Consider the following 17,814-nt stretch of genomic DNA (forward strand, 5'->3'; position numbering starts at 1 on the left):
AATTGATTTTTTTCTGCTTCAATTCATATGTATGTTTCTCTGAATTTTTCATATTATTGGGGAATAATAATTTAATTCTTTGATATACCATAGTTGTTTAATCATTCATCTAATGAACACCCATTTTGTTTCTATTTTTTCCTACCACAAAGAGTGCTGCCATTGCTATTTTGTCATATATTTGACCATTATTTTTTTCTTTGACATCCTTGGAGTTTATGCCCAGTGGTAAGATCTCTAGGCCAAAGGGTAAGGAAAATTTAGTCACTTTTTTTTTACGTAATTCCAAATTGATATTGATAATGGTTAGATCAATATATTTATTTCTTTTTTTTAATTTTTATTTAAAATTTTTTTCCATGTTTATATGGTTCATTTTCTTTCCCTCCTCTCTTCTCTCCTCTCTCCCAAAGTCAATAAGCAATTCTACTAGGTTGTACAAATTATCCCTTGATACCTATTTCCATATTATTCATTTTTGCTATAGAGCAATTTTTTAAAGCCTAAACCCCAAATAATGTATCCTTATATACATGTGATAAGTGATGATGTTTTGAATTTCTACTCCCATAATTCTCATATTTATTTATTCATACATTCATCTATTTATTTATTCATCCATTCTTTTATTTATTCATTTGCTCTTTTATTCATTTATTTATTAGGGCCCTTACCTTTTGTCTTGGAGTCAATACTGTGTATTGTCAGTTCAGATCAGTATATTTCTTCACCATAAATGTAACAGTGTGCAAATGTAACAATAAGTTTTAGTCACTCCAATACTGACCCTTTGTTATGTCTTTTTTTATCCATTTTCATAATATAAAATGAAACCAGAATTATTTTAATTTGTATTTCTCTTAATTTTAGTGATTTGGGACATGTTTTGATGTGATCATTTATACTTTGTAATTATTCTTTTATACTAAAAAGTTCATTCTTAGTAGCTTTGCAGTTTCCTAGAGACAATTTAGCTTATTTTCGTCTTCTGGTTATTTCTGGGCCCAACTTCTGGGTCTGTTTATACATTCCATCCCAAATACACATGTTGATAGACAAGCTCTACAAGCTGGCCATCCAATTATATGTCATCATCTAGGTAACAGACCTTTTTTTTTTCCCCCTGTGGGAATAATTAACCCAAATTTTTTTTAGGTTAGACCTCTTATAAGAGATTTTATAGTGTCCTGAGGTTTAATGCAATCTATGAGTCTGAATTTATGGCGAATTTCACCTTCCATATGATGAATAGGCTTCTTCAACTTGTACTATGGACAGATCTCTTCTCTATCATAATGGCAAATACCTTTTCATTATTAGTAATTTGTTTGTATAGATTAATTGTGTATCATATCTCCCAGTTTTATATCTCACCTGATGTTTACAAAGAAGGTCTTTGAACAAATATTTCATAATTTTGCTGTATGAGTGGGTAACAACTTATTGAAAGAGAATCTTTAAGGCAGAGTTTTCTTCTACTGAATCAAAATTATTATTTTCATAATAAATAATGAGCACAATGGAATTTTGTATTTTATATTTCTGATGGATTATAATATGGTAATAATATTTTATTTAGGGTAAAGGCTATTAGGATAAAATATTTATTTGATAAAAATCAAGCAAATTTCAAGAAGAATAATTTCCCAGCATGACATTGAGATATCATTCATTTAAGAGAGAAAACACCGAATAATAGTTAGGATCTAGGTGTAATCAAGGTGGGTACTTCTGATTTAATATCTCTGCATAATTACAAATTAGACTGATTGCTTATCTAAAGAAAGTAGACAAGTAGTTCAAAGACATGTTTATAATGTAAAACAAACATTAAAAAAAGCCACCCTTTTTTCTCTACTAATACTGTCATTGAGGATGTTTTCAATGCATATGTAGGTAAGTCATAAAAACTACATGTGGAGGGAAATGTAGGCATAGAAGTTAGTAGTTTTTTTATGTTCTCTTATTTTCCTTTAAAAAAAGTAGAAGATCCAACTTTTGTCTATGTCTTTGATAGCTTACTGTCCTTTAGATAGCTTGTGAATTCATTCCTTAATGCTCTCACAGTTGTAATTCTCTAGGATGGATCTTCTATATGTATACTTGGTCTGTTTCAACTTCTTTCCCCATATTTATTCTCTTTATTATTATTTCTGCCTCTGCTTTAAGCATCTACAATTCCAGTGTGAGAGTCTTCAGTATGGTTGCTCCACTGTCCTTGATAGTAAAAACAAATTATTATGAAAATCTTTGCAGATCTTTTCCACTTTTTTCCTTCTTATTTTTACCTATTTTCTTTCTTTAATGTCTTAGGATGTCTTTAATTGGATCTCCTGGAAAACTCTTTAAACTGATTTTACCTTGTACAACTTCTTTCCTTTGTGATATGATTCAATATTTTCCATTATTCTTCTCTTTAAAATTTTACAAATGAGTTAATGTTCTAAACCTGTATTGCCTTTGAATTCTATTTCTTTGCTACCAAGTAAATTTGCTAACATGCTTTTATTTTTTTTTTAAAATTTAAAACCCTTACTTTCCGTCTTGGAGTAAATACTGTGTATTGGCTCCAAGGCAGAAGAGTGATAAGGGCTGGGCAATGGGGGGCCAAATGACTTGCCCAGGGTCACACAGCTGGGAAGTGTCTGAGGCCAGATTTGAAGCTAGGACCTCCCGTCTCTAGGCCTGGCTTTCAATCCACTGAGCTACCCAGCTGCCCCTCCCCTCCCCCCCTGCTTTTAAAGTTTATTTATTTATTTGCTTGTTTCATTTACTTAAAGTCTCCTTGCTATGGCAATAGATTTTTGTCAGTTAAATTTCTATATGAAATTATTATAGCCTTTGTCTATGACCTTTTTGTTCATTATGATTTTCATTATCAGTAATTTTTTGAATAGATTAATTGTGCACTACATATTTTTATTATTTTTATTTTTCTAATTTTCTGTAATAAATTGTTGGTGGGTTGACTTTACACAGCTGATTCAGGAATGGCCCCCGCATTAGTAATGAATCATTTCTTATCAGTTAAAATGTAATCAATTTTGAGATGGTATTTGAACCTCAACATATACTGCAAACGGTCTCTTCCTTGAAGAAAGTGTTCATGAGACTTCTGAGCTAATTGTAGGGATGAGTAGGAGGTACAGTTAATTGTTTTTCCTCCTAGCTCCACTACTTTGGGAGAGGAATGCTGCAGGGAAGCTGAAGGCTATTTAATCCATTCTGCTTGCAGTTGGACCTAAAGTTCGTATAATGTTGTTATTAAAAATGATGAAGGCCGAGATTAAAAGGGAGAATAGTATTTTAATAAAAGCCATGCTGATAGAGATAAAAATCATTAGATCACGCGCCTTAAGTTTTCAAACTGCCGCCTCAGCCATTTTACCTCTCCTACCTTTGCGTGCCCAGGTAGCTAAAACGAGAGAGAGCCTATTCTCACTCCAGGAGTCCTATCCCCTCTCTTACATCATCACACTTCCTGTCTGCCATGAGGAATCATGGGAAATGTAGTTTTAAGGTCCCCCACAGGTCCACAGAAGTTTGTCAAACACTATATTGAGGTTCAGTCCTTCCAAATAGAACTCCAGGTGATTTTAACTAACACATTACCACCCCTGAGATCCATTGAAAAAGACTGGTCTTTTTCAGTTGATCTTAAACCAAAAGAAAAGAGGACAAAAGCTAGCTGAGTTGACAAAAAGCCAATTTGGGGCAGTCCCCCACTGGCATAAGAGTGTCCATTTAAAATAAATGCATTCAATTCATTCAACCCCCATAGTTCAAATCAACTGCGTCCCAAAATTCAAATTTGGATCTTCATGATCCAGTGAAGGCTCTTCAGGCATCTTTTGGTGCCTCCACCAAACAGGTTCGTCGTCTGGATTCTGGGGAGATGGTACAATCCTTATCCTGAAATTACTCTCGAAGAATTTAAACTTTACATTATAGATTACAAAACATACAGCCCATCCTCACTCCAGGAGTCTTATCCCCTCTCTTACATCATTACACTTCTTGTCTGCCATGAGGAATCATGGGAAATGTAGTTTTAAGGTCCCCCACAGGTCCACAGAAGTTTGTCAAACACTATATTGAGGTTCAATCCTTCCAAATAGAACCCCAGGTGATTTTAACTAACACAATAAGTTTGTTAATAATTTTTAATTTAGGTTGGCAGATTTTTTCAGAACTAGACTTACTTGCAGGGCATCATTAGTATTTCCTTACTATTTGGTTTATCAAACATTAGGTTACTCATCTACATTATTTCTGATTTTTCCTTTTCAATTGATCTAGACATTTTTAACCAATACCAGATGACCACTGTTTATAATATTATTTGAGGTCAGAAAATACTCTCCAATACTGTTTGGAAAGATAAAAAATCAAAATTAACAAGGAGAATGACAAAAAGAAGCAAAGACACTGCTTCTTTTTGTCATTCCCCTTGTTAATTTTGATTTTTTTATCTTTCCAAATTTTATCATTATTTTGTCAAAATTTGAACAATTTTCAATATAATTTTATAATCTCTTTAGAGATAGGAACCATACATACATGAAAAATTAAATAATGTGATAATGCATTTTGTGGGAAGTGTCAAGTAGATGGTAAGTACTATAAACTTCAGAGGATAGAGAGTTCATTCTGGTTTGCAGTGAGCTGAAGGAGAGAATATTTGAACTGGGCCTTGAAATGGATAGAAAAGTGAATGCCACTGACTTCAGGGTTGTATGCATTGGAAAAAGCACTATATTTAGAATCAGAGGGACTAGGTTCATATTCTGGTTCTGATACTTATTCATTATGTGAGCTTTGACTAATTCTCTTAACTGAGCCTACAGTTCTTTTTAACAGTGAGTGAGTTAGAATTGATGGGCTTTGACTTATCTGTGAATGTAAATACTAGAGATGTTACCTTCTTGAGTGCAGGAACTGTTTCATTTTTGTCTTTGTATTCTTAATGCCTGGAACATAGTAGGCACTTATTAAGTGCTTGTCAATTAATTGGTGCTATGACTTTGTGATTTAGTAATATATAAGGCTACATCTTGCTCCAAATTTCTCTGCTTCTATAATTAAGATAAAGAACATTCGTATATGTCTGATGCTTTGAAGGAACAACGAAAGAAAGTTTTCATTAAATGTTTACTTTGCCAGGCACTGTGCTAAGTTCTAGAGATAACAGACACAAGCAAAGAAAATAATCTCTACCTTTTTTATTTTAATGGGGGAAGAAAGGGGCTGGAAAGGGAGAAAGACAAAAAGGATACCTGGTCAGGAGTAATATGGTTGGTGAAGAGGTAAAGAAATCAAGCCAGAAAATTAGGACACTAATGCATTGCTGGTGAAGATGTAAATTAATCCAGCCATTCTGGAAGGCAATTTGGAATTCTGCATGAGGGCTTTAAAAGAATGCATACCCTTTGGTCCAGCAGTACTGTGGGATTTGTACCCCAAAGAGATAATAAGGAAAAATGCTTGTACAAAAATATTCATAGTTTGTGCTCTTTGTGGTGGCAAAAAATTGGAAAATAAGGGGATGCCCTTCAGTTGGGGAATGGCTGAACAAGTTGTGGTATAGGATAGTGATGCAATACTATTGTGCTGTAAGGACTGATGATCTGGAAGTTTTACATCTGAACTGGGAGAACCTCAATGAACTGATGCAATGACCAGAAAAACATTGAACACAGAAAGTAAAACATTGTGAAACAATCCAATGTAATGGTCTTTGCTACTAGTAGCAAAGCAACAAGCCAGGAGGACATTCCTAAAGGACTTATGGGAAAGAATTCTAACCACATTGAGAGAAAGAACTATGGAAGTTGAAATGCAAAAGAAAAACGTATGACATCACTTATCACATGTATAAATGGGTATATGATTTGGGGTTTAGGCTTTAAAAAATTGCTCTATAGCAAAAATGAATAATATGGAAATAGGTATCAAGTGACAATACTTGTACAACCCAGTGGAATTGCTTGTCATCTCTGGGACAGGGGAGGGAAAGAAAATGAATCATGTAAATATGGAAAAATATTTTTAAAAAATAAATTAACTAAAAAAGAAAATCAAGGAATAGTAAGATGAAATAACTCCTCTGAGGTCACAGAGTCAATAACTGGCTTTCTCAGTGTTTTTTGGTACCAATGACAGAAAACTATACTGGGCAGAATAGATCACCTCTAATTTAATGTCATTTCTCTGCAGAAGAAAAAACTTGTTTATATGGGTATATAATTTGGGGTTTTGGTTTTAAAAGATTACTCTTTAAAAAAATGAACAATATGGAAATAGGCTTTGAGTGGTAATATATTTATAGCCCAGTGAAATTGCTTCTCAGCTCCTGGAGAGGGGGGAAGGAAGACAGGAGGGGGAGAGAACATGAATCAGGTAACCATGGAAAAATATTTTAAAAATAAAATTATATTAAAAGAAAGTCAAGCCAGAAGTAAAGCAAACATGGCTGGGACTTCTTAGGAAATGGCTGGGCTAGGGAAAGCAGGTGACAAGTTGGAGGTTTATACAAAAGAGAATATATGTCAAATATTTTGTAAAGTGTTATACAGTTATAGGATATTCTTACTACTTCTGGAGTTACTCTTCTATCAATGTGCGTTTTAAACCCTTTTGAACATTCATAAATGGTTTAATGAGTTTCACTGGCTAAAAAATAGTCCTCACCTTTTTGATCAGCCCTCTAGTGGAGTCCTGAATTTCTCCAATTTAGGGTGGGATGCGTGTGTTTGTGTACGTGTGTGTGTGTGTGTGTGTGTGTGTGTGTGTGTGTGTGTACATGCACGCAATTGCTGGCATTTGTACACTTAAGAGACATGTAATTGTTTTATTTTTAAATCAGTGCTTCTATATTTATTTTCTTTCAAACTGGAATTTTGCCTCATCAATAAAAAATGAATAGGTAATTATTTTTAAACAATTTAAAAAATGAATGTTGAATGGCTAGTCGTTGAAAGGAAAAAATTCACAACAATTACGGCAATACAAAATAATGATTTATCCCAAGAGATAGGAAGTTCCTTTTCACTGGAGAGTCCTTAATCAAAAAGCTTAATGACCACTTGAATATTGTAGTAGGGATTTGTCTTAGACATAGGCCAGAGTAGATGACATCTGTGGACACTTAAAATGCTGCCATTTGGTGATTCTATGAAAATTAATAGGAAAATATAGCATAAATATAAAGATTGAGTGGATCACATTAGTTCTGTGTGATTTGGGGGTGTTTCTTCATTGGAAAGACCATCTTTATATTACATATTTTTTTATATTACATTATAGGCATTTATCTTACTTACCTTTGTTGTTCTGAGAAAAGATAATTTCTTATCCTAACAGACTGATAGCATTTATTTCAGTTCACATTTTTAGTTTATAAAGTTACTGGCTTATTAAACAAGGAATTTGATATGAGAGATTCTTAATGTAAAAGTCTCTTTGGCCTTGGCTTATAATTGACTTTATAAAAAGTAATTTTAGGAATTATGCATGATAATTGTAATTGCCTCATTAAAGTTTTATAAGTTTCCCTTGAATAGTAAGAATTCCTTTTTAAAAATTAAAATAAAACTTTATAGCCCTTGAGTATGTTTTAATGTAGTTGCAAATTATTATAACTTCATTATATTAGAATAAACATCCTGGCTTTCAATTTATACATTTTCAACCAAAGTACCGTGTTCTACCAGATGTATCCTAAACCATGTTCTTAGTTCCGTTAGACAGTCTTCCCAGACAGCCTACTAAGAACAAGAACCAGCCAGGAAAATGGAAAGGATTATTTGTTTTCCTTTATCCCATTTTCCTGGCTGGTCAAGCTTCCAAAGAACATGGTTTAGGATACATCTGGTAGAACACGGTTATATAAAGTTTAAAATAAAATTTGTATAAATCTTAATTGTATTTGATTATTTTTAATGTACTTATTTATTACAAAATGATAGTGATACATTTACCTTATATTTTTAATTCTATAGGTGAGCTCCGTCAGGAAATGTTAGATGATGTACAGAACAAATTGATGAATCTAATAAATAGCACAGAAGGAAAAGTGGACAAGTAAGGGAATTTTTCTGTTTGTTATTATATTTCACATTATATTAAGGTTTGTTTTTATTTTACAAATCATTTTTTAAAATTGCCACATGCAGATTTGTATTAGTATTATTTCATGTAATTTATTGAACCTTTTCATTTGATTTATGTTTGCTTATGATATATAACTTAGTAGCATACTTATTTCATTACTTCCTCTACAATATTTCTTCTCCTTAAGATTTTTTGGGGAAACTTTATTATAGCTTTAAAATGTAATTAGAAATCCAGAGATCACAATAAATTCTGTTTATAATATTTTTAGGCTTCATGTTCTTAAAATGAAATTATTGTGAGGAAAGTGCTTTTCAAATCTTACAATGTTATTGAAACGAGTATTTATTTCACCTTAATCAAACACATTGGTTCAGGAATATTATACTTGGACTGATACAGTGGAAAGTACTGGTCTTGGAGTCAAATGATTTGGATTCAAATCCTGGTGTTGTTAAAGAATTCTGTGGTGTATTGGCAAGAGTTCTGGTTTTGGAGTGAGGAAGGCTTGGATTTGAATATTTCACACTTAGTGGCTGGGTGATCATTGATAAAGTCATTTATCCTGAAGAAACTCATTTAGTGAACATGGATGTTATAAGATAATATATAGAAAGTGCTTAAAGCTAACTTTATATAACAGCTGATCTCAATTAAATTTTTGTTTTTCTTTTAGGGTCTTAATGAGAAACCTCTTTGTTGGACATTTCCATACACCAAAGAATAAACGTCATGAAGTGTTAAGATTAATGGGAAGCATCCTGGGAATTAAAAAGGAGGAAATGGGACAGGTAATGCTAAAAATAAAATCTAGTGTGAATAAACTTAACTAAAAGTTATTGTTTTTTAGATTTTGTGCTTGTTATATATAAGTGGGAAGAATATTTTTCTTAGATCAATATGAAATGAAATCATGATTCTTTTCTATGGGCAATTCATTGAGGTAATCTGATGCTATTTTCATTCATTAAACCCTTTAAATGCTTCTTTTGTACAAAGCACTTTTGAAATGCAAAGATGAAATTTTATAGTTTTTGTCTTTTATAGCTTACAGTCTAATAAAGGATACACAGCTACATACTGAGTTGATAATATGTGACAGTGAGAAAAGTGAAAAGAAGGGAACTATAAATATTTCCTTGAGGAAGGAGTGATTGCTTCCAACTGGTGTGGTTGGTTGGGAATGGGAGGAATCGGTGAAAATTTTTGGAGGATATTACATTAGCCTGGGATTGTGAACACTGAAGTTGGAGGTAGGGCAGAATTAATTGTAGCCTAGTGAAATTGCATTAACAAAGGCAAAGATGTTGGAAAGAGCAGAATAAGAGAGGTAAACAGCAGAAGAGGGCACAATTTGACTTACGTATTAGAATATGTGAAGGGAAATAATAAGAAATAAAGGTATAAGGTAGAATCAGACTGAAGCAACTGAAGCTTTCTTAGTAGAGGAATGATAAAATATGTTAATGCTGCATTAAAAAATTATGTATATTACATTCTGAAGCACTTACAAATTTTGAGTGCTTAACAACAATTTAGCCTCCATCTCTATTTATTCTGTTAAATTTTCCTTCCCTGTTTATGTCACAGGAATTCCTAGTCATTCTACTAAAGCTAAACTTGTGTCTTTAAATTTCTCTTCTGGGACCTTACTCCAGCAGTCTCTTATAAGAATCTTCAGTCTCTTCCACGTCACTGGTTCTTCCTCTCTACTTAATAAAATGATTAACTCTTAAATGTCTTTATAAAAAATAAAATAAAACAAAACAAAAATCCTTCTTGACTTTGTAACCCTGTACTACATTTGCTCTTCTTTTTGGCCTACTTTAACTGTCAGATTTCATGAAAATATTATTCATACCTCATGCTTCTACTCTATTACTATTTTCTCCTTAACTCATTGCAATTTGGTTTTAGTGTCTATTCTACCACAATTGTTCTCTTAAAGGTCATAAATTCCTTCCTAATGCTTGGCTTTCCCCTTTACTCTTAATCATCTGTTATTTTCTAAAGTATTTTTGACCTTGCTGATATCACTCCTTCCTTAAGGAGGTTCTCCTTTGACTTTAAAAGTATAATACTCCTCTGAGTTTCTTGTTGTCTCACTAACTTCACTTTATGTCTGCTTTGTTGGCTACCTCTAAATTGAGTGTTTTCAGGTTTGTCTTTTATTTTTTCTTTTTAACTTTTTCACTTAGCAAACTCCTTAATCCTATGACTTTTAATTACTACATCTAGATGATTTCAAAACCTTTCTCTTCTGCCATGGCCATCATTCCTAATCCCTTGGCCTATATTTTTGACTCTCTGTAAGACATTTCTATCTGGATTCTTTTACTTCAAACTTAAGTTTATTATCTTTTTTCCTTTAACTTAGATCTTTTTCCTTACTTCATAATGTCAGTTAGCTATAATACCATCTTTCCAGCCTTTCATGTTTCAAACTTCTGTGTTGTCTGAGACTGACTCACACTTCTGCCTAATAGTTATTTACCAAATCTTGATTCTTTCTCTGCAACATCTAGCATATTATTCTTCCTTTCTGTTCTTCCTTCAATAATCCAGGATTAGAATTCGTGTCACCCACTTGGTTTAGGATCCTCTATTTGCTTTTCCCCCTTCTAACCCATTCTTTATTTCAAGCCAAGATTGTGACCTAGATATGAGGCGGTTGGCCCAGGTCCCTCATAAATACTGACCTTGGTTGAGTTTGTGCCAGACTGAATAATGATAAAGAAATCCAATGAGAAATTACAATACATGGCTTATTCTATTCCAGAAGTCCACAGAAACCCAAGGATAGTAGGAAAAGGACCACACTAGCAATGCTAGTAAAGGATAATCTCCTAGCTTGAACAGAGATGGCATCTACATAGCCAATAAAACTTTTTATCTGGGAGCAACAAGAGTAGGGAGTGTGCCTGAGAAAGCTCCAAATTGGGGACATCAGAAGCACCAGGGAACATTAATGGACAGCAACTATCAAGTTGTCATAGCACTTTAGACTTAGATGGCCTAGGTACAGGAGTTATGAGGATCCTAACGCTTTTCTAAGTATAGAGAGGGTCCTGAAAAATGCTCTAAACCTCAGTATCTAGAGGAGTGCCTAACCTTGAGAGGTGGAAGTCAGCCCAGTAACACATGTTATTTAGGGTCAGACTAAGCAGGGCTATCAGTCCATCCAAAAGTGGAGCAGGGGACAAAGCATAGCACTTGACATAAAACCCCAGTTCAAGAATTGAACTGCTAGACTGATAGGTGAATAAATAAAATTATCTTTCCAGCTAGAAAGATGAGCTAAAAACAAAGTGTCAAAGTTGTTTCAGAAGAGTAGAGCCAAGATGGCAGAATAAAGGAAGGGACTCTGCAGAGTTCTCCCAAATTCCTTTCCTAACATTAAAATAACACCTCAAACTGAATTTTGAAACTGCAAAAGCAACAAAAGTACAAGGTAAAATAATTTTTTTCCCCAAGGCAACTTTGAAGGTTGGTAGGAAAGGTCTGTCTCATTGGAATGAGAATGGAGTATATATAATTAATTTCAGGTCTTGCCAGTGCAAGCCAGCAGCAGGCCTTGGGGGTGATTTACTCTCTAATAGTGCCACTGGCAAGAACAAGGACCTTGTGGACACAGTTTCAGGGTGGAAGAGAATGCAAAAGGAAGAACTTTTACAGGGGTGGGGAAGATGGGAGCACTGTTGCAGATAATGTGTGAATTATTTTTTCATTGGAATTGACTCAGAGAGGGAATAACATCCACACTCATTTGGGTATAGAAATCTGACTTAAGATATAGGGAAACAGGAGGGGAAGGAGACAAGATAAAGCTTCTAAAAGGGAGGGCAGATTGAGTGAGGCAGCTGTCAGAAGAAAAACACTTTTAAGGAAGTAGGAGGTAGAGAGTAAAAGGTGGGGGGGGGTATGGAGAGAGAGAGAGAAATAAATAGGGAAATTAGGAGGGAAAATACACAGTAATCATACCCATAGAATGAAGTGGTCCAAGACTAAAACTTTGAGGGCTTAGTGGTCCTAGTGAGGGGAAATTGAATGGGCATAGAAATGAAAGACATAATGAAAGACATTATAGAAGTTTAGCATCAGGGAATGTAGCTTTCAGAAGTCACCTCATATTTCAGAATAATTGTACTATGGAACAGAATTCAAACCATGTGGGAGTAAAACCATCTGAAGGAATGGGAAGGGGTTGTTTTGATTGTACTTGGCTATAATCATAGTTTTTATCAATTAATATTTACCAAAAATTAGGTTGGGATATGAAGTTTTTACTACATCTTCAAATAAGATATGAGATTCTTATTTTTTTTATGGCTTTGGTATTGCGATGATAAGTGATGTCTTAAAATTAATCTTCTAGTTATTGAATGAAGAACAACATGGTGTCACTAGATGGATGACAGGATGGCTTGGTGGAGGATCAAAGAGTGTACCTAACACACCTCTGAGACCAAATCAGCAATCAATGTTCAATAGTGTAAGAATATTTTATTCTTTCTAAATATGGAGAGTAAAATGACAACTAAACTCTTTGTTTTTGGTCTTTAGAAAAGTAGAATAATGCATTGGAAAGAATAATGGAGTAGGTAACTTCTCAAGCCCGCTTCAACCTTTTGATTTTGTGGAGTCAGAAGACCTGAGTTTAATTCCATGTTTGCCACTTAATGTGACCTTGGATAAGTCATATGCCTCAGTTTCAGGATCTGTAAAATGACATAATCATACAACCTTATAGGATCATTGCAAACATTTGGTGCTTTTTCTACCAGAGATTTATTCTGAGGCCTCATCTTGATTTGGAGGCAACACAAAAATTCTTGAAAGCCATGCCAGTGGAACCTAAACTTTTGCAAAATCCTACCAAACTAGAAAGACTTGGGAGAATGGACTCAGCAAAGCATGATGTGTCTTCTGCATGTAGATCAGCTCTGCTAAGACTAAAGATGCTCATTCCTGGCTTGACTTCACAGAGATTAATGTTTTAACTACAAAAGTTCTTAAAGACAATTTACAAAATCACAGCAGGATTATGATACATGTCAGTGTAGGGAGTTCTCTTGTTGATCCTTGAATTTTTGAAGTATTTAATTTGTATATTTATGTCACCTGTTTTAGTGTTTTCCATTTCTTTTTACATATAGTCCATTAATAGTCTTTGAAGGAGAAGGATTTAGGGGGAGGAGAATGTTCCTATAGTTTTTGGTGTCTGTGAGTGTAAAGAACTAAGATTTTTAGATGTTAAGTCTCAACTGATGGACAGCAATTATAAAATATATGTTGGGAATATTACCTCCAGATAGTCTTATTTAAATCTTGAAATTTCTCTTGTTATATCTATGTTGCAAAGCTAGTATTAAGCCTTGAAACAGAATTTTAGATTTCTATTAAAATTACACAATTTTAAAGAAAAGTGGTATTTTACAACTAGAATTTTTTTTGTTAGTCTTTTTCAGAGCTCTTTGTCAAGTTTCTGGAAACAGAATCCCGTCCAAGCCTTCCACCGCCAAAGCTATCTGTTCATGATATGAAACCTTTAGATTCTCCAGAAAGGGGAAAACCAACTAATACTAAATCAGGCAGTTTTACAGGTAAAAAACCATGTTATTAAAAATTATTTTTGGACTTTGTGTGTGATTCTCTCTGGGTAGAAAGCTCTTAGTGAAGACTAATTTATATCATTTCCTTTTCTGCAATTTATATGGTCTTAGGAGAATTTGCATGGGTGACCTGAGGTTAAGTAAATTGTCCAGGGTTCCACAGCCAGTATGTGGTCAGTGATAGGGCTTGAACCCAGGGCTTCTTGACTCTGAGGTTGTTTATTTACAATGCCTGGATGCCTCACTAATCTTTTATTATTATTCTTATTTTAAAATGATGCTAACTAAAGTGTAATTTTTTTTACATTTGGGTTTACTGTTTTTGATACTATAAAGGAAATAGATTTTTCTGTTTGTGCCTTGCACATAAGAAACAAATATTAAGTTTTTGCCTTGAATAATGTAAAAAAGTATGTTCTTTATATGCTAAAATGATACTTACATGTAAAGAAAATGTGCTTTGGGGGTTTTATTATATAAAATAATTTATATGATATATAAAATAATATATACTATATAACAATTAACATTAATTATTATGTAATATTTTATAATGTAATATATTATTAAGTATATTAATTTGTTTTAAATTTTTATTAATGTCTTTTGATTTTGTATCATTTTTATTTTCAATTATACCCTTCCCTCCTCCCCTCCCTTTAGTCATGTTGTTGATTGTTCAGGCATGTCTGACTCTTAGTGACCTCATGGACCATAGTGTTGGTAAAGATACTTAAGTTATTTGCTTTTATTTTCCTCCAGTGGATTAAGGCAAACAGAGATTAAGTGACTTGCTCAGGGTCACACAGCTAGTAAGTATGTCAAGGCCAGATTTGAACTCAGGTCTTCCCGTCTCCAGGAGTGTTATATCTACTGAGCCACCTAACTGTCTCCTCAGTCATAATAATAGTAACTAGCATTTTTATAGGTCCTACTATGTGTCACGCTCTTTGCTAAACATTTTACAAATACTGTCTCATATGATCTTCACAACTACTCTGGGAGATAGGTATTATTTTTATCCCCATTTTATAGTGGTTGAGGAAACTGATACAAATAGACTTGACTAATGCCACACAGCTAGTAAGTATTTGAGGCCAGATTTGAACTAAACTTTTCCTGACTACAGGCATATATCTCTATCCATTGTGCCACCTAGTTTTCCAAATCACAAAAAATAAAAGAGAGGGGAAAAATAGTTTAATAAAACTAATCAACACACCAACCGAATCTGACAGTATATTCAGTAGAAGCTATCCTTTGAATTTAACAAAAGTTTGTTTATACCCACTGTATGTAAGATCCCATCTGAGACTTGACATTTTGATAATGATGATGATGATTTAGTGTTGATTCAACTTTACTGTCACCTGGTTCTCCCATGTGACCAAAGATTTACATGAGTGTAGGAATGAATTCCCAGGATTAGGAATGAAGACTTTAGTCAAGGAATGAATGCCATTTTCCTCTTTGTAAAGCTTGGATTCAAACCAATAAACAGACCAGCTTAACTGATCTTGTCATAATAGATAAGTATAAAATCAGGTGACAGTTTTGATCTGGTGATGACTACTGAAAATAATAATGAGGGATTTTTTTTGTTTTTGGAATCCTTTTATTCTCCTTGTCCAGAAAAAATCAACCTCCATGTAAATCTAAGAATTGCAATATAAATAATATAAGGACACCAATTGTTACATACTTTCTACTTTTCAAGAACTGCACATCAGACCCCCCCCCCCAATCTAAGGAAAAAGAAGAATTTTCACTCTGTGATATTATAAGAAATTTCTTAAGTGGTCACCCAAGTTTTTCTATTCCTTAACTGAAAATATCCTTTCTACAGAGAGAGAAATTTGATCTCTCTTGTACAGGTGGCTTAGATGTTTCATGGTAGTCTAAATGAAAATCTTTGGTGTTTGCCTTATAGATACAGTTTGAATTAAGAATAATTTGTATTTGGTCATTCAGGATTTGGCATTTTGAGATACTTTCCATGGTTGTACTATAATAGCATTTCCTTTTCCCTAAAATTTTGATGGTGATAGATAATAAAGGGACTATAGAAATGCATATATATTAGAGGATGAACAGACTGCAACCTATTATCAGCAGTTACTTGAAAGCAAAAATAATCAGAAAATATATGATCAAAAAGGGTAACAGATGGACAAACTAAATACTACAGTTGTATCATGGAATATTCAAGACCTAGAGGAAAGTCTGGAGTATATTTGGTAGGTCCTTTATGAAGGGACTTAACCAAGAATTACATAGGATGAGGTTGTGTGTATTGCTTGTAATCTTTCCTTTTAGACAAAATATTTACATTGATGAAAGATCACAAATTCATTAAAGAATTACATTTTTCTTATTGTTTAGAAAAATCTAAACTCAGATATTTTATCTTTTTAAGAAGAAAGTTGGCATGTGGGCATGTAAAACTGGAGCCTCTTAACATCTTAGGTATTACTAAGTCATTAGTAAGTTTCATATTATCAAAAATAAATGCTATCTAAATATAAACAAACCTCTCTGAATCCAAGTAGTATAGTGGATCATTTGAAGCCAGATTGATAAGACCTGCCAGAACTAAAGTTTGGGTGGCATAATCTTTGAGAAACTCACATCACTTCCACACTACAGTAAAGAATTTGAGTATACCCTTCCTCCCCTCGGAGGATTATGTAGTAGGATTTCAGAATAAACATACTTGATTTCCTTTGGTATTTTATCCAATATTGACAGTCATTATCTTAAAATATCTGCATATATATTGTTGGAGGACTTTTAGTCCTCCAACTCAAAAGTATACATTTTCTGTTTGCATAATCAAGAAGCAAGTATTCTTTTGAATGATTAGAGCATTAAAAATGTGCTGCATATCATCACATTGTCTGGGTAAAGTTCATACAGATATTGAATCTAAAAGTTCATTAGAGTATTTAGCTCTTCTTTTAAGTAGATGGAGAATTTATGTGTATTAATGGTGTTTATGTTAATGTAGATAAATATAAAATTTTGCCATTTTGTTGCATTTAGAGAATAAGCTTATGCCAGCATGAAATGATTTTTATTAAGAATATGATGCTAGTGGGCAGTTGGGTGGCTCAGTGGATTGAGAGCCAGGCCTAGAGACGGGAGGTCCTAGGTTCAAATCTGGCCTTAGACACTTCCCAGCTGTGTTGACCCTGGGCAAGTCACTTAACCTCTATTGCCTAGTCCTTACTATTCTTCTACCTTGGAACCAATACACAGTATTGATTCTAAGACAGAAGGTAAAGGTTTAAAAACAAAACAAAACTATGATGCTAAATAAACTGAATTTTATATCTTAGATACAAAAGGATCTGGAACCAGTAGAAGACCAGATGTAAATCCATTCTTGGCACCACGTTCTGCAGCTGTACCTCTCATTACCCCAGCTGTGCTTGGAGCTGGTGGAACTGGGCATCTGCTAATGAAGCCCATTTCGGATGCCTTGCCAACATTTACACCTTTGCCAGTGTTACCTGATAACAGTGCTGGTGCTGTGCTGAAAGATCTCTTAAAGCAATAGATTATGCTGAAAGCTGAGTTAAGATATAGCACTTTAAAGAAACCATGAACACTATTTGTAAATACCTTACCACAAGAGGCCTTTTGGAAAAAGTCATGTATTTGTTTGCATTTTTTACTTATTTATCTAAATTTGATTATGAAATTGTGAATGCTTTTGGGAATTGTATATGTCCCAAATCAAGTGCCCAATGCCCAGTATTTTTTTTTCCATATTGACTCTGCAAGTTCATTTTTAGCTGATGGAAATTTGGTTTGTCTTGGTTTTTGGTGGGGAGGGGTGGAATAGTTAGTAAACCAAAGTACAGGAATTTAGTAGACTAATTCTAGACTTCTTTGTGTAGTAGAGAAATCAGAATCAAAGCATGTTTTAAGCTGCTCTAGAGTACTTAGCATTGGCAGACCTAAGAAAAGATTTGAGGATTTTTTTTCCTTTCATGAATTATGATAAATTTAAGCCATGCCAAAGTGGAATGTACTGCTTGATTTTAAGAGCAAATATTTCCAAGAGGATGGCCTATTACTGATATTG

General features: G+C 33.7%; 1 protein-coding gene across 2 annotated transcripts in view; it reads left to right on the forward strand.

Annotated features, from left to right (window-relative positions):
• TRIP11 (thyroid hormone receptor interactor 11) overlaps positions 1 to 17,607 on the forward strand; it is a 106,886-nt gene extending 89,279 nt beyond the window's left edge. For both annotated transcript variants that reach the window (XM_044665041.1, XM_044665042.1), the window contains exons 17-21: positions 8,001 to 8,082; positions 8,789 to 8,903; positions 12,488 to 12,604; positions 13,571 to 13,715; positions 17,063 to 17,607. In XM_044665041.1, coding sequence (XP_044520976.1) covers positions 8,001 to 8,082; positions 8,789 to 8,903; positions 12,488 to 12,604; positions 13,571 to 13,715; positions 17,063 to 17,283 — 680 coding nt within the window. In that variant the 3' untranslated portion in view covers positions 17,284 to 17,607. The remainder of the gene's footprint in view (positions 1 to 8,000; positions 8,083 to 8,788; positions 8,904 to 12,487; positions 12,605 to 13,570; positions 13,716 to 17,062) is intronic.
• Positions 17,608 to 17,814: the final 207 nt, after the last annotated feature.

The sequence above is a fragment of the Gracilinanus agilis genome, chromosome 2 (assembly GCF_016433145.1).
Source record: "Gracilinanus agilis isolate LMUSP501 chromosome 2, AgileGrace, whole genome shotgun sequence".
NCBI lineage: Eukaryota > Metazoa > Chordata > Mammalia > Didelphimorphia > Didelphidae > Gracilinanus > Gracilinanus agilis.